This window comes from Myotis daubentonii, chromosome 10, assembly GCF_963259705.1.
Source record: "Myotis daubentonii chromosome 10, mMyoDau2.1, whole genome shotgun sequence".
NCBI classification, from domain to species: domain Eukaryota; kingdom Metazoa; phylum Chordata; class Mammalia; order Chiroptera; family Vespertilionidae; genus Myotis; species Myotis daubentonii.
The window spans coordinates 54,141,754-54,156,656 of NC_081849.1; the positions used below are offsets into that span (position 1 = coordinate 54,141,754).

General features: G+C 36.8%; 1 protein-coding gene across 1 annotated transcript in view; it reads right to left on the reverse strand.

The window, feature by feature from the left end:
• The window catches only part of THSD7A (thrombospondin type 1 domain containing 7A), a 316,639-nt gene that overhangs the window by 167,749 nt on the left and 133,987 nt on the right, over window positions 1-14,903 (reverse strand). The window contains exons 3-4 of the mRNA XM_059712436.1: window positions 4,069-4,317; window positions 697-878 (exon numbers count right to left, since the gene is read on the reverse strand). Coding sequence (XP_059568419.1) covers window positions 697-878; window positions 4,069-4,317 — 431 coding nt within the window. The remainder of the gene's footprint in view (window positions 1-696; window positions 879-4,068; window positions 4,318-14,903) is intronic.

Genomic DNA, 14,903 nt, shown 5'->3' on the forward strand with positions numbered 1-14,903 from the left:
AACTTGATTCAATAATGATTAGAATTTCAGAGTAATAGTAATATGTGATAATATATACATTTAGACCTGGCCATCTTGAAATCACTTATCCTTTTGTACATTTATTACATCTGGTCCAAAATTGAGATTTTAAACAAAAATATTCTAAAATGTGTTTAATTGAAAGATTAAAATAAGTCATACCTTTGCGTTAAAGGTTTATTTTTGTTTTGTTTTTACTGTAGTTTGATTCTGTATTGATTTCATTTAAACTCAAATTGAAATTTTTACTAAATACTACAATTAACATATTTTTCAACCACATTATAAATAGAAAAAAGAGGTATTTTTTTATAAGCAGGTTGTAATTCTTATACCAAGCAAAGAAAACTTGGGCTTTAGAACATATACTTCTTTGCATATAATTACAAGATTAGGTTTTATTCCATTTTTGTAAATAAATACTCCTAAATTTTCACTCAGAGCCTGAAGTTAGAAAATTTAATGATAGATCTTTCAGCAAATCACAACTGAGAAAAGATGAAATTGAATTAAATTATTACGACCAAAATTTGGATTATTGTTCACCATAGTGGACAGCAACCATAATGTGAACAGAAATATGGCTATGCATGCCCCAGAAGGCTGGGTATATATTCCTGCAGCATCCCATGCTCGGTCTTCATGCGTGACCCTTGAGAAGAAAACACAGCTTACCTTCTTTGTCCTTGTGGGTCTTTAAATGTGAGAGGAGGTTTTCATTGGTCTGCACGCAGTACACCTCTCGGGTCTGGACCCCCCCTCCACAGAGGGCCGTCTGGTTGCCTCGCCTCTTGTCCTGCTGACTCAGCAAAGGGTCCACGCGGCACTCGGCCCACTCTGTGGCTCTCCAGCCATACCTGAACACAGAAAATGCCATCAGCGGCAGCCATGTTTACTGAAAAAACTCTGCTCTGCTCATTTTTTTTCTTAAAAAAGTAATTCAAAAAACACTTTCCTCTTGAAGCAATCGTAAACTACCATATCTCCGGTGCAGATTCAGATTCAATTTCTTCTCCTTCATCCTCAACAGTGCTCCATTTAAGGAGGAGTTTAATTTAGGATGATCTTATTTTAATTGCAATCACTGAAAATTGCTTATAAATATTTTATTACAAGATAGCATAATGCTGAAAACATAAAATTTTATGTTCAGTTAAGCTAAACTCAGGCTTGCCCTTTTTCAATACTTATAAACAAAGGGGGACTGAATCTGAGAATGGAAAACATTACAAGTGATGATCAACCCCAACATTTGTTTTGCCTATAATAAAATGCATGAACATTGCTTCTTCATACTAGATCAAAATTATAATTGTGCTTTAGGATTAAAAAATATAACAACAATTTAGAGGTTTCTCTTCATTGTCAAGAATGAGTGTTTTTGCCCTAGCCAGTTTTGTTCAGTGGGTACAGCATCGACCTGTGGACTGAAGGGTCAGGGTTCAATTCTAGTCAAGGGCACACACCTCAGAGTTGTAGGCTTGATCCCTGGCACTGGTTGGGGCACAGGAGGGAGGCAACCAATAAATGAGTATCTCTCTCCCTCTACTCTCTCTAAAAAAACAATGGAAAGGGGGGGTGTCAATCGGGGAAAAAGGAGACATATATAATATAAACAATAAGAAAATAAATAAATAAATAAATAAATAAATAAATAAATTAATTAATTAAATAAAAACCAATGGAAAAAATATCCTCGAGTGAGGATTAACAACAAAAAAAGAATGTGTGTTTTTCTGTAGCACTGCGCATCCCTGACGAGTGCTAATAAATGATGAAAAGAGCTGACGTTTCTAATCAGTGGATCACAGGAAAGACAATCTGTGATTCTAAATTAAAGCTCCAATCAAGATTATGATGTGGAAGAAATGTCAGGAGCTTGTCAGCCCAGCACATGCTTTAAGGAGATAGTCAGGGAAGCATTTCCTGATGCCAATGAAGATAGGAACTGGTGGCATTTCTCCACCTCAAGGAAAATGGATAGTCTAAAAGCACAAAGAAAGTGGCTCATGCAGCACTTTGTGTCACTTTAACCAAGATGCTTCCCTGCTAATCAGATTAACAGCCAGCATAGGTACAAATGGATGTGCTAATGCTCATCTCGATTAGAAGGAAAGATTAAATGGGCTCTCAGATGTCTGATCTAGACGCTCTGCTTTGTCAATGGGAAAGTTTCATGACAGGAGAGCTGACTTTCGTGCCCCTTTTTCATTTTTATAAGTGAGGGTTCATGGTTTAACAGAGGTGCAGGACAGGGGCATCAAGTAATAACAGTCTTGACACATGTTTATAAAGGAAGTACAGCATTCAGGTTAATTCTAAAAACATGGGTAATTGATGCCTTGGGCAAAGTGTGGCAGGTGGCAGGCAGGGGTGTGAGAAAAGTAAAACCAAACAAATCATTCATCAGGGGAGTTAAATTAACACTTTGTATTTTTATAGAATGCAGTCTCAATTTAGGTCACCTACGGAGTCCTATGAAAGGAATAAATATCAATAATGTAAATTGGTGTCCTGCCGGCATGTCTCAGTGGTTGAATGTCAACCTATGAACCAGAAGGTCATGGTTCAATTCCCAGTCAGGGCACATGCCTGGGTTGCGGGCTTCGTCTCTAGTGGGGATGTGTGCAAGAGGCAGCCGATCCATGGTTCTCTCTCATCACTGATGTTTCTCTCTCTCTCTCCCTCTCCTTTCCTTGCTGAAATCAATGAGGGGAGGGGCAGAGTAAATTGGTGACACATTCTAAAAATGCTATTCTCCCAAAAGCTGGGGGCAGAGGGGAGATAAAGAGACTCAGAATATATATATTTTTTTGTTAATGGTGCTTGAATATCTGAGAAGAGAAAGAATAAATCACCTAACTTGAGACAAAAATAAAAGAAAGTCATTGAAGACAAATACTCTGGCTGGAGATCCAGGCAAATTCCTGGAGCCTATTATGTGAAGAGGAGCATAGGAGTCAGTGGGGCTGGTGGAGGAGACAGGCAGGAAGCTCTCTGGGGTTTCCAGTCACCTGTTACATCACGGGAGAATGGAGGATTCCAAAGTGCTGCAGAATTGAAGATCTCATATAAACCATCGCTATCCTTGTTAGTGTTATTCTTATTAGAAGAGGAGTAGGAGTAGTATTTTCCTCCTCACTGGTTCATGAAGTCCATGTTCTTTAAATGTATGTACTATTCCAGAGAAAAACCTAATGAAGCTTGTATACATCTACTGAGAAACTAGGATTCTCAAAGTTGTTTTTTATAAATATTCTAAATAGTCTATATTCAGACAAAACTGAAATGTATTTATTGTGAAGATGATTCAAAGTAATGTCCTGGAAATCATATTTTAATGACAAAAAGAATAAGGTTATAGTGCCAAATATTTCAAAATTTATCTGAATTCAATGAACATTTATTGGGTGCTTACTGTGCGTCAGGCCCTGAGTTATATGCGTCTCAGTTTTTAAAAAAGTGAATAGGCATAATCTTTGTCCTCAAGGAGCTTCAAGTCTTATTATTTTAATGTAGTATTTTATTTTATTCAATAGGATTTGTTATATGTAGTACTGAATTTTAATAGGACTTTCTTATTTTACCTTATAGGATGGAGCTTGTATTGCCTGACAACCAAATCCAACCTGTCTTCTACTTTTATAAATAAAGTTTTATTGGAATGTATACACACCCATTTACATATTATCTGTAGCTCCAGAGATAGAATTGCATCTATTTGGCTCATAAAGCCTAATACATTTGCACTCTTCCTCTTTTAAAAAAAAAAGATTGCTAATACCTACTATAGAAAATATATAAAGAGAGAATTGCCGCTAAAAGTCTAGCCCTCATGGAGATTTGGAAATACAGCTTGCTAAAGACACTTTTATAGGGTAAAATCATTTTTTTAGGATAGTGTTTGTAAAGAGCTATTTTCTTCTCAGAATTAAAATTTGTAAAAATCACTATTTCTCAACCGACTCTTCAGCTGAACTGAAACAGCTGAACAGACTTGCCATTTGGGCAGAGATGGCAGCAGAGGCTGCAGCCTTATTTACTCACATGGCACAGGGGGCAGCTGCCTCTCCTTGAGACACGCAGGGTTCTGTTTCCTCAAGTTCTGGACACTCCTCCTCGCTGCCAATAGGCAACTGCCTGATGATCCGTGTCCTTACGCGAGTGCCTCTAGGGGACACTGTATCGTGGCACGTTTTTGAGCAGGGGCTCCACTCCGACCACTCCGACACCTGGCACTCTTTGGTGATCACACAGGCCTGGAAGGTCACTGGCAGCTTCTCCTGCTGGCACAATCTGCAAAAGAGCATTGATATTCTCATCACACACACAGGCCGTTATGAACTTGGTCTTCTGTGTTCCACAGTGAAATTAGCCTGGACATTTTTATTTCTACTTGGAGGTGGCATTCTAATTTCATTGAAAATACATCAACATTTATGATGTGTAAAAGCAGTTAGACCCAAAGCTAACATTTGCATTTCCTCCTATTTTGTAAGAGTAGTTAAACCATTCATGGGCAATAGAAAATAAAGGGACTAAGCAAAATTAGCTGAAACGAAGTTTACCATATTGTTCATTTCACTCATTCCAGATTTGTTTTAATTTAGAAAATGAGAAACCAAGAACTGTTACCGTATGATAATTTCCATTCTGTTTAGTGATTTAATTAAATAAACATGCCTGGCTAACTCAATACAATATGGTTTTAAATAGAAAAAGTAGTTTTCTTAACATTATCATTAATATCATTTGAAACGTTCGTTGTCACTTATCATGCATGTTTATTCAAATAAATCAACTTTTCCAATTCACACTTTAATACACAGTATATATATGGATATCTTAATTATTAAATATACCCTAAGCATTAGAAATAGAATCCATTTATATCCATATTACTATAGGTATATCTAGTAAATATATATCTAATATTTACTGAAAAGTATTTATGTTTGAACTCTTATCTATCTATGCCTTCTTGGATTACAGGAATGTTGGATTTTAAATTGTAATGTCTATATATGAAGATGAAGATGATGTTATGAATGTCCATGACTAAGGGCGTATGCACTTTGAGAAGACTCCTGGAATTGAAAGGCCTTGTGTTTATTCTTAGTTGAACTCTTGCCCATTCTCAGTGACCAATAATGCATGTTTATGAGACACAGGCAGTCTGTCGCCACGATAGAGCCATTTGTTCCAATGGGAGAATGCACTGACGGTTCTGCTTGTCATTCAAGGTGCTATATTTAACTATGGTAATCAGCCATACAGAGGCAGGTCCATTTTAATGTACTAGCTCACATTCAATGCTCTTAATTTTACTGGCATGTGTACAAAAACTGCACTCTTAGGAGACAGCTAGAAGCATCAAAGTCAATTTGTCTGAGTTGAGATGTCTGGGAAGTAGGATGAAGTGCGAGTGGTGGTCAAAGGGCCTTGTGAGTCAGCTCTGTTTTTCTTATAACCACAGAGAGGACTAAAATCCCATTTTTACTCAAATATCATGTATTGAGAATTAACAGTGCGTTAGATATAGCACTAACCATAGAGCAAAACTTCTGTGATAAGCAAGTTTTCACACTTATACTCGTGAGTTTATCTATGAAATCAGGCAAAATAATATCCAAATGATAACCTCGCTATTTCTTCCCTTACAAAATTCTCCCTATTTAATTTCCTCCTGGATACATGTCCTATCCTTCATGAGATTTAATATGGATGTACCCAGGGCATACCCAAGAGAGAGAAGTACCCAGTAGGTAGACCCAGACAGAAGGTTCAGGGTTTGGTAAAGTTGTGGATGACTTCTATACTTTTAGAAACCATGAGCATATTGGAGGAAAAAAGCAAGGCCACAAGAGTAGCTGAGCACTCACATACTGGGGCTCATTTTAGGCTTGCATAATGCACACATGGCCTTACGGTGAACCTTGGTAGGCCCATGAGCACTGTGATATTTATTAACTTCATTTTTTTATTGTTAGTGAAACTAAATATAATCATCCATGGTTGCTAAATTATTCAGCTGCCATCCTCTAACCATTCTCTCCTTTATTCTGGCCATGCAAAAAGTTGACACTATAGAGCTTAGGGGAACTATCTATTCTAGTTCATTATGATTTTCATGAGAACATGACCCTCTGGGAAGTCAAAGGCATGAGCTGTGCTTGTTGGTTGTCTGTGGACCGACACCACCTCAATTAACTGGAAGCTTGATAGACCCGCAAAATTTCAGATCCCCAGGCTACCCTACTGAATAAGAACAAGTATTTTCACATTCCCAGGTGATCCATATGCACAACGAAGTTTGAGAACACTGGTCTAGAGCTAACTGCTAATCAGTCGAAAAATATAAAGCCACCCAATAATTACAATTGGCAAATGAATCTTCATCAGTGCAGCCTTACTTCTTTCAGACAATGGGAATCGACTAAATCACACAAAAAGAAATTTAGTATCAGATATTAGGTGGTGTATACAGTAATTGGATAGGCTGGAGGAAAAGGCTTCTAAGACAAGCCTCCAGCTTACAGCCCTCAGAATCACTTCACCGTTTCTCTGATCCAGAAAGCTTCTTTGGTGGCTACAAGAAGCCACATTTCTGGCACTACCTTCCCTGTTAAATGGGTACTTCTGCCTCTTCCTTCTGACTTTAGTTTAAAATCCAAGCCCAGATCTAGCACGTTATTGGAGTCTAAATCAGATCCAGAAACCTGGCTGCAAGCAACTTTGCACACTTTGTTGTATGATACAGTTTTCTGCCTTTGAAGTACAGGAAATCCCACTAGCTCAGGGCTAGTCAAAATGTGGTCCATAGATGTGTGCAACTGCTCCTGAGGGCTGTGCAATGAGCTAAGCACAGAACTGAAAGTAAATGCTGAGGCATTTTTACAGCAATTTGAAGTCTGCAACCCTCAAGTGCATGACACAATTCACTGAACATTGTATAGGCCAGTTTTGTTCATGTTGAATTCTATGATGAGAGGCATATGGCATGAGCTACATGCTAGACATATACAGTACAACCATGTTGTTGAAGCTGTGGGAAATCAAATAAACACAGAGATAAAAATCAGCCAGAATCTGATTCTTTAACATAGATAGTTTGAGAAGCACCACACTGGTGGTATTGGATGACTCATGAGTCTGCTAACCTGCGGTAACCCCCAAACCCAGCTCACTTCCTAGCTTCTTCATTAGGCCAATGGAGTGTGATGAGCTCATATGATTTTTCATAAATAGAAATCACTTGGGCACTTAAGAACATTTTATCTATAAACAGGATCCTTAGCAATCTGTCCTTTTTAGCTCCTATAGAAGAAGTCAATAATAAGCACTTATAATCTTATTGAATTAAAGAACATTTTTTTCTTTCTGTAAAGGTACAAACCAATTCAATAACATTATTCATGTTACAGGAAGATTGTTTATATAGAGGATATTACCCTAAACCTTTTCATAATATCAACAAGCACCCCCAAATTTTATATGAACGAACACAACTTGGTGTTCAGAGAAGATTAAATTTTCATTTTGTTTGTATGAAGCAAAATATATTTGTGCGCTTGATACTCTGTTATGACAACATGGTCACACACTTTATTTGATTAGGTAGTTTGTTCTAAGAATGAAAGTGGCTGTCTTAATCCTGGTCAGCAAAATGTAAGGGTAATGGGGCTTAAACCACATATAGACTATTATTGTAATTCTAGTGACTATTTCAGAAAAAAAGACATGCTTTTTGAGGTAGATGCATTTTTTGCATATACTGGTACATGACTGATATGGTCCTGAGAGCCATCAGCCAATTGACAGTCCTTTCTATGGTCCCATACCTTAGGAGTACATATGAACAGATTTAATGTTAAAATTATATTTAGAGATGAATAAAAGAACATAATACTCAGATACATTTATTTTTTTCCTGCGAATCTACTGTTTGCTTTTTCAATGAAAAAAGTGAGTGGACCCAGAGGACTGCCCAGGGTTTTTCTGAGTCCCCAATCTGTAGCAAGTTAGAAAATGATGACTTCTGTGCTCAGAGTCAAGAGCCCCCAGACTTTCCTAAGCTGCCATTCTTGAGTTGCATGACTCTTACCTGGTGGCAATTACTCTGCCCCATAGCTTTCCCTACATGGTGAAATTACATTTTCCTAAAAGACCACTAAGGTCCCTTTCTCCAATAAAATTTAAGACACTTATGTTTTCATAACCTAACCAGTCTAATTTCTTATAGGCCTATGTTTTCAGATGGAATCTTTAAAAAACAAACAAACAAAAAACCAACAAACCTTTCCAAGCTTTAACTACATTCAAGTTGCAGTCCTTTTTAAACACAAAATTAAATTTCCTATAAGTTACCATTTATTTATCAATGTAAATGAGCAGTTAACAAATTTTTTGAGCTAATTTCATTCTCTGAGGGTGCCCTTTCCTTCACAGAATTCGGCAAGTTAGGAGCAATAATTCTTTTGGAAGCAAAATGCATGCACAGTCAAACCACTTAAAAAAAAAAAAAAGGCAGAGGTCTTTCCCCTTGCTTTGATATTTGAAAATCTTTTGTTGAGCTGCCGGGGAACATTGCCAGATGGTGTCACCTGCCAGCTGGAGTGATCATATGCTCCCTATTAAAGCTGAGGGCCATGCTGCCGGTCAACAGCTGAATGTGGGATATCAGCACGGCACGTCTCTAGTAATGGGATAAACTGCTACAGCAATGAGGCCTCCCTGGAAGGGCCGGTACCTACATTTTCTATCCTTTCACACAGCAAATGCTTACATGCAGCTGTTTCCTTATCACCCGTGCTGTTCAGGCAACGAGCCAGAATGGAGATTCATGGCACAATCCCAAAGCCACCCCAAGTGAAAACTCTAGGTAAAAACTACCTCTCTGACTTCTAAAACTGCGTTCCGTGGCATGAATCATTTTGGCAATTCTTTTCATCAAAGACATTTTTTAGCATGAAGGATTTTTTGCCTCTGTTTCTAAAACATCAACTAAACAAACAAACAAATAAATAAATAAAAACACATAACTACATGGATATTTTAGGAATTATTTTGGGTTCTGTACCCAATTTCAGTGTGTGTGTGTGTGTGTGTGTGTGTGTGTGTGTGTGTGTGTGTGTGTGTGTGTTGAAGCAGAGGGGTTTCACAGCACCAACAAGCAATTCTCAGACAACAGCAAGTTGTTCCAGAAATCAACTTGATTCTGACACTATCTACCCAGAGGTACCATCAGGTCCCACAGGTTAAGGGTTCAGTCCTATCAGACTGCCCACCACACACTTCAGATGCCAGTTGCAAGCCCAGATTGTCACCTGTGCTTCTGACCAACTAGCTATAAATCAGATGTTCTCATTTCTCTCTCTTTGGGTTCTGTTCATTTGCTAGAGGAGCTCACAGAACTCGGACAAACATAAGCATTTTACTTACTAAGTCATCAGTTTATTAGAAAAGAATATATAAGTCAGGAACCGCCAGATGGAAATGATGCATAGGACAATGTGTGTAAGAGGTTTGTCACTTCCATGTCCTTTCCAGGTGTGACACTCCCCCAACCTCCACATGTTCACCAATACAGAAGCTCTCTAAACCCAGACCTTTTGGGCTTTTTATTTTATTTATAATAATTTTATTTTATTTATTTTTAAAATATATTTTATTGCTTTTTTACAGAGAGGAAAGGAGAGGGATAGAGAGTTAGAAACATCAATGAGAGAGAAACATCAATCAGCTGCCTCTTGCACACCCCCTACTGGGGATGTGCCCGCAACCAAGGTACATGCCCTTGACCGGAATCGAACCTGGGACCCTTGAGTCCGCACGCTGATGTTCTATCCACGTAGCCAATCCGGTTAGGGCCTTTTGGGCTTTAATGGAGATTTTATTCTATAGTCATGATTGATTAAATTGTCAATTCCTATAAATGTTAGGCATGAAGATGATGGCAAAGACCAGACAAATAAACTTAAAAATTTGAATCTAACTTTCAGCATTAACTTTCTTCTCTGGAAGCCACCTAAATTCTCCCTTAACCTAAACATTTATCTCCTCGGACACAGAGGAACACTTGATTATTTACTGTCTCTTGTTCATCTCTAATTTCTGCATGTGTGATACTATTTCTCCCCTATTGGACTTTATAATTCAAATCTTGCAGCCTTATTTTGTTTATCCATTTGTTTAATTTGCCTCAATACTGGGCAAGACATAGACAACATACTCTCAATTGATAAATTTCATGATGTAGATAACCAAATAGGAAGAAATCATTGTCAATGTAGCAACTGAAGATAGTCAAGGGTATTTTATGAGTAATAAAACTGTAGAAGAGGCTTTAAATTAGAAGACATAAAGAGTTCTTGAGAAATAGTACTTTAAAATATCCTATCCATGAATCAAAAAGTCTTTAATAAACTCTTGAGCTATGCTGTCTGTAGGATGAAGAACAGTTTGTTTAGTTCTTTCTACACTTAGAGAAATAGGAAAGCTTCATCATTTAAATGACGAAACTCTATTTGCCATTCCATAATGCATTCTTAAGGGTTTCAAAAGGCTCAGGGAAGAAACTGGGAGTCAGAAATAGGACTTGAAAATCAACATCTTTAGATACATTGCAATAAACAGGAAAAATGCAAATTCCTTACAGCTATAGGGGAATTCATGCTAGAATATTTGTTCAACTTCATGAAAAACTGCTCTATTGTTAGCTATATTTTTTTCTCATCATTTTTTTCAGAATGTTCCAATATATATCTCAAAGTTATTCCCCTTTACTGAAAACTAAATTTCATTGGAAATCTCTTTTGTTGAATTACAAAGTTAGATAGAAGAGGATGCTTAAGGGAGATTAATAAAAAGAGAGGGCAGATTCCCTTTTTAAATACTAATTTGACATCTTCTAATAATATGAAAGAACCTCACATTTCAATCTCAATAGTACATACTTGTCAAAACTATGATAATTTGGAAAGATATTTATCAGTTAAGACACACTTTTTTTTTTATTGCAGTCTGCTTCAAGTGTTAGGGAAGACCTACCTAAATCAACATTTATTGTGCAATAAAAAAAATCGATCCAATTTCTATTTTAAGAGGAGAAAGATAATGCATTAAATATATGCAGATGGCACTTTTAAATATATAGATTTTCATTTTGGGGTAGAAGGATTGATTACAATATGTTATTTTATTGTGCTACATATTCTATAACTGATTAATAATGCTATCCTTCAGAGTATATTCATTCTAATATTAATGGGTAACTGTGTATTCAGACAGGAGACCTATTATATCACTTGAAAAAATAATGACTGTACATTAAATGTTTACAAGGTAATAAATATTGTTGATCAATTTCATTAATATTAACAACCATAATCATTGATTTAATGGTTTTGTAGGCATTATATTTCACTATTTGCTCAGAATAGCTACTATGCATACTGGATTTATAATCAAATGCAATAAATTCATAGATTTAATAATATTATAATTTACAGGGTTATAAACTTCCTGAACCAAAACAATATATAAAAACACAGGCGGGTGTTGAAGGTGGTAGGTTAACCAGGAAGCACCGCTATGACTGAAAGGAATCCAAGATAATGCCCTCAACCGATTCCTCAATTTTATAGATGAGGTAACTATGACTCAAAAATATTACGCAATTTGCCAAATTCATAGAATAGCTGCCACTGGCCCTTTAGCATTTTATGTGCTGCCATCTCAGAACCCACTGAGAATCCTTGAGTTCTCGATGACAGTACCCCAGCCCCAAGCTATGATATCCTGAATTACCTAAGGGAAAGGTACCATATTCCTACTCCTGGTGGCTTTAGTGAACAGCACCCAGGATGACCCCTGCTCTTCCCCTTCTCCATAACACAGCGCGAGTTACACATGTGACCTGGGTCCTATAAGGCTAATACCACGGTGTGCAACCCGGAAGGGATAAGAACACAGCTGCATGCAACTTAAGGATGTGATTGTCCTGAGAAGGAGATGAGCAGTCACAAAGGTGTTTGGTTATTCTTCCCTGGTTAGAATAGAGCTTCTGTCTTTAGGGATATTGGGTAATGAGCGCTGAGTAAAGGCATGGGACCACTCCTGATGGGAGGTGTAATTCTACCAGATGTGCTTCTGGCTGTGTAGCATCTAGGCTTGTCTCCCTGTCTTACCTTGGAATTCTGCACTCCGACTATAGCCAGTAACAAACTCCTTTCTGTTTTTAAACTAACTGTTGTGGACTCTGTTACTTGAAGATAAGAACACTGACCAGTATACTAATTTTCTAATAAATTCACTTAAGTCTATAATTACTGCTTTGGCCAAATATATAGTGTACTCATTTTCTCTTCTATGATTTATAAATGGCTCTCAGTTTTTTGATGTTTTTTGTTTGTTTGTTTTTTTAGCTTAATCCCCTCTTCAGCCCAAGGGTATGTATTTTTCTTCTGGCTCTCTTGTAGTTGCTAGTTTCTAATTGTAATGTGCAATTATAGTGACTATAGCCTGTTTGAAATAAATGGAAGCACATTGACTTAATCCAGATTTGTCTGGTCTCACACAGTGTATTTTATCCACCACATTATGTAATTTTGACCTCTGTGATTTCCTCCATTATTTTAATTACTTTAATGGAGGAAATCCATCCACAAATTAGATACTGTTTATGGTCTCTTCTATTTTCCTCTACTATTTAACATTTGAAAAAATAGTTCACTATTATTCAGTTTGTTGTACTGTGTACAGAGGGCTCTACATTTATTTTTTAAATCAGTTCTGTCACTAAGCTGATACTTTATTTAAAATGTTAATTAAAAAAGTCTTTCTGCCGAAACCGGTTTGGCTCAGTGGATAGAGCGTCGGCCTGCGGACTGAAAGGTCCCAGGTTCGATTCCGGTCAAGGGCATGTACCTGGGTTGCGGGCATATCCCCAGTAGGAGATGTGCAGGAGGCAGCTGATCGATATTTCTCTCTCATCAATGTTTCTAACTCTCTATCTCTCTCCCTTCCTCTCTGTAAAAAATCAATAAAATATATTTTTTTAAAAAAGTCTTTCAATCCCTAAATTTTTATATGAAATAAGAATCATATAAATAATTAAATAAATATGTAACTCTCTGCACCAATGAAGGCACATTACAAATCCCAGTAATTTTAGACACATTTGCTACTCCTTCCTCCATAAGTCATCACAGTTTTACATTTCTTTGCTTTTAAGAGGCAAATGCATCATCACAACCTGCACCTGGAAGTTAGTTCAGCACAGTGTTCTCATTTCACCTTTCTCTTCCCACTAAGTTGGACATACAACAAAATCAAGTCAAGGGGACATATGGGGGAACCCCTATAATGCACATGTCCTGTACTAGCAATACAACCTCAAACTATTGATCCAAGGCTACTCAGAGAGGCAGAAATACAGTGTACATGCATTCCTTTGTCCTATCCAAGAATGTTGTAAAATTGAAGAAATTTGTTTTTTCCTCAATTTTTCTCACATTAAAGGGAACCTGGAAAAATGTGGTTCCTAGCAGCACTGCTTAACTTTCTCATTCTTTTACTCAGTTAACCCACAGATACTTCCCCACCCCAATCCTACCACTTCTGTTGCTCTAATTCCTTTTCATAACAGAATACATCCTGGCAGCTTTTCCCCTTTTCCTCCTCAGAGAATAAAGGCAAAAGGAAAAACATTAATAGCAAAAAGAGCAGAAGAAGGTTGTGAATAATCACTGATTATTGATTTTTATTCTCTAACAATAATTCATTTAAATGCTTTTTTTTTTTTAACGGTAATCATCACCTTACTCTTCAAGGAGACTCAGAAAAAAAAACAAACCATAAGCATTATTTTTAGAATCTCACAGTGATGGTATACTAGTGCTTTGAAAAATAATTGTAAGTATATGCAGATAGATCTAGGCAAGACATCCTATGAACCCAAGATTTCCTCTAGCTAAAAGAAACTTTCTATCTAGTCCATAGGACTTTGATCCTTCTTGAACTACTTTATAGAATGATTGACTAGACTTGTGCTCTCACTATTCACCAGCAGCTGACAGAAGAAACGAGTATATGTACAATACACACACACACACACACACACACACACACACACACGCACACTGACATACTTTAAAATGTAAATCGTGTTTCATTTTTTCTATTAGCTGCTCAGGTATGTCAGCCTAACTATTTTAAGTGCTATAGTCAAACTTCAAATGCGATTTTAATACATCACATAATATCCTCTTTCACCAATTATATGTACATATGTATGTATACACACTTGCACATGCGTACACATATATATCATTCATGCACTGATTTGTTCATTCATTTCGGGTTTTTTTTATTTTTATTATAAAACACTTCCAAGTCCTTATTGGAAGTAGACAGGTTATAATTACATTATATGAATGCTAACAGAGATCTGAAATAGATAAAACACTGTGAGATTTTAAAAATAATGCTTGTGTTTTTCCTTGTTGGCAAATGACACAAGTACTTCACACTATTCAGCATTCTATTTATCACAAATTATCAACAATCACTAATTTCTTTGCTGTTACATTAAATACCTCTTGTTAGATGTTATGGTCTAGACTAATTAGGAAGTGAGCTAGGATAAAGGAAAATTAACCACAATGTTTTGTTTCAATGCTAACTTACTCTTCTTTAAGTGATAGGCTATTTAAGAGATCTAGAGTTAATTGAAAATTTCCATTATCAAGAGTCTCTTTTCAATTAGCGATCAGAGAGGAAGAATATATTACTATATTTGAGGACCATGGGCCTCTCTGCCAACTCTGGGTTCCCATGGGAATTAACAGAACAGGAATTCTAACTAGTAACACTTTGCACTT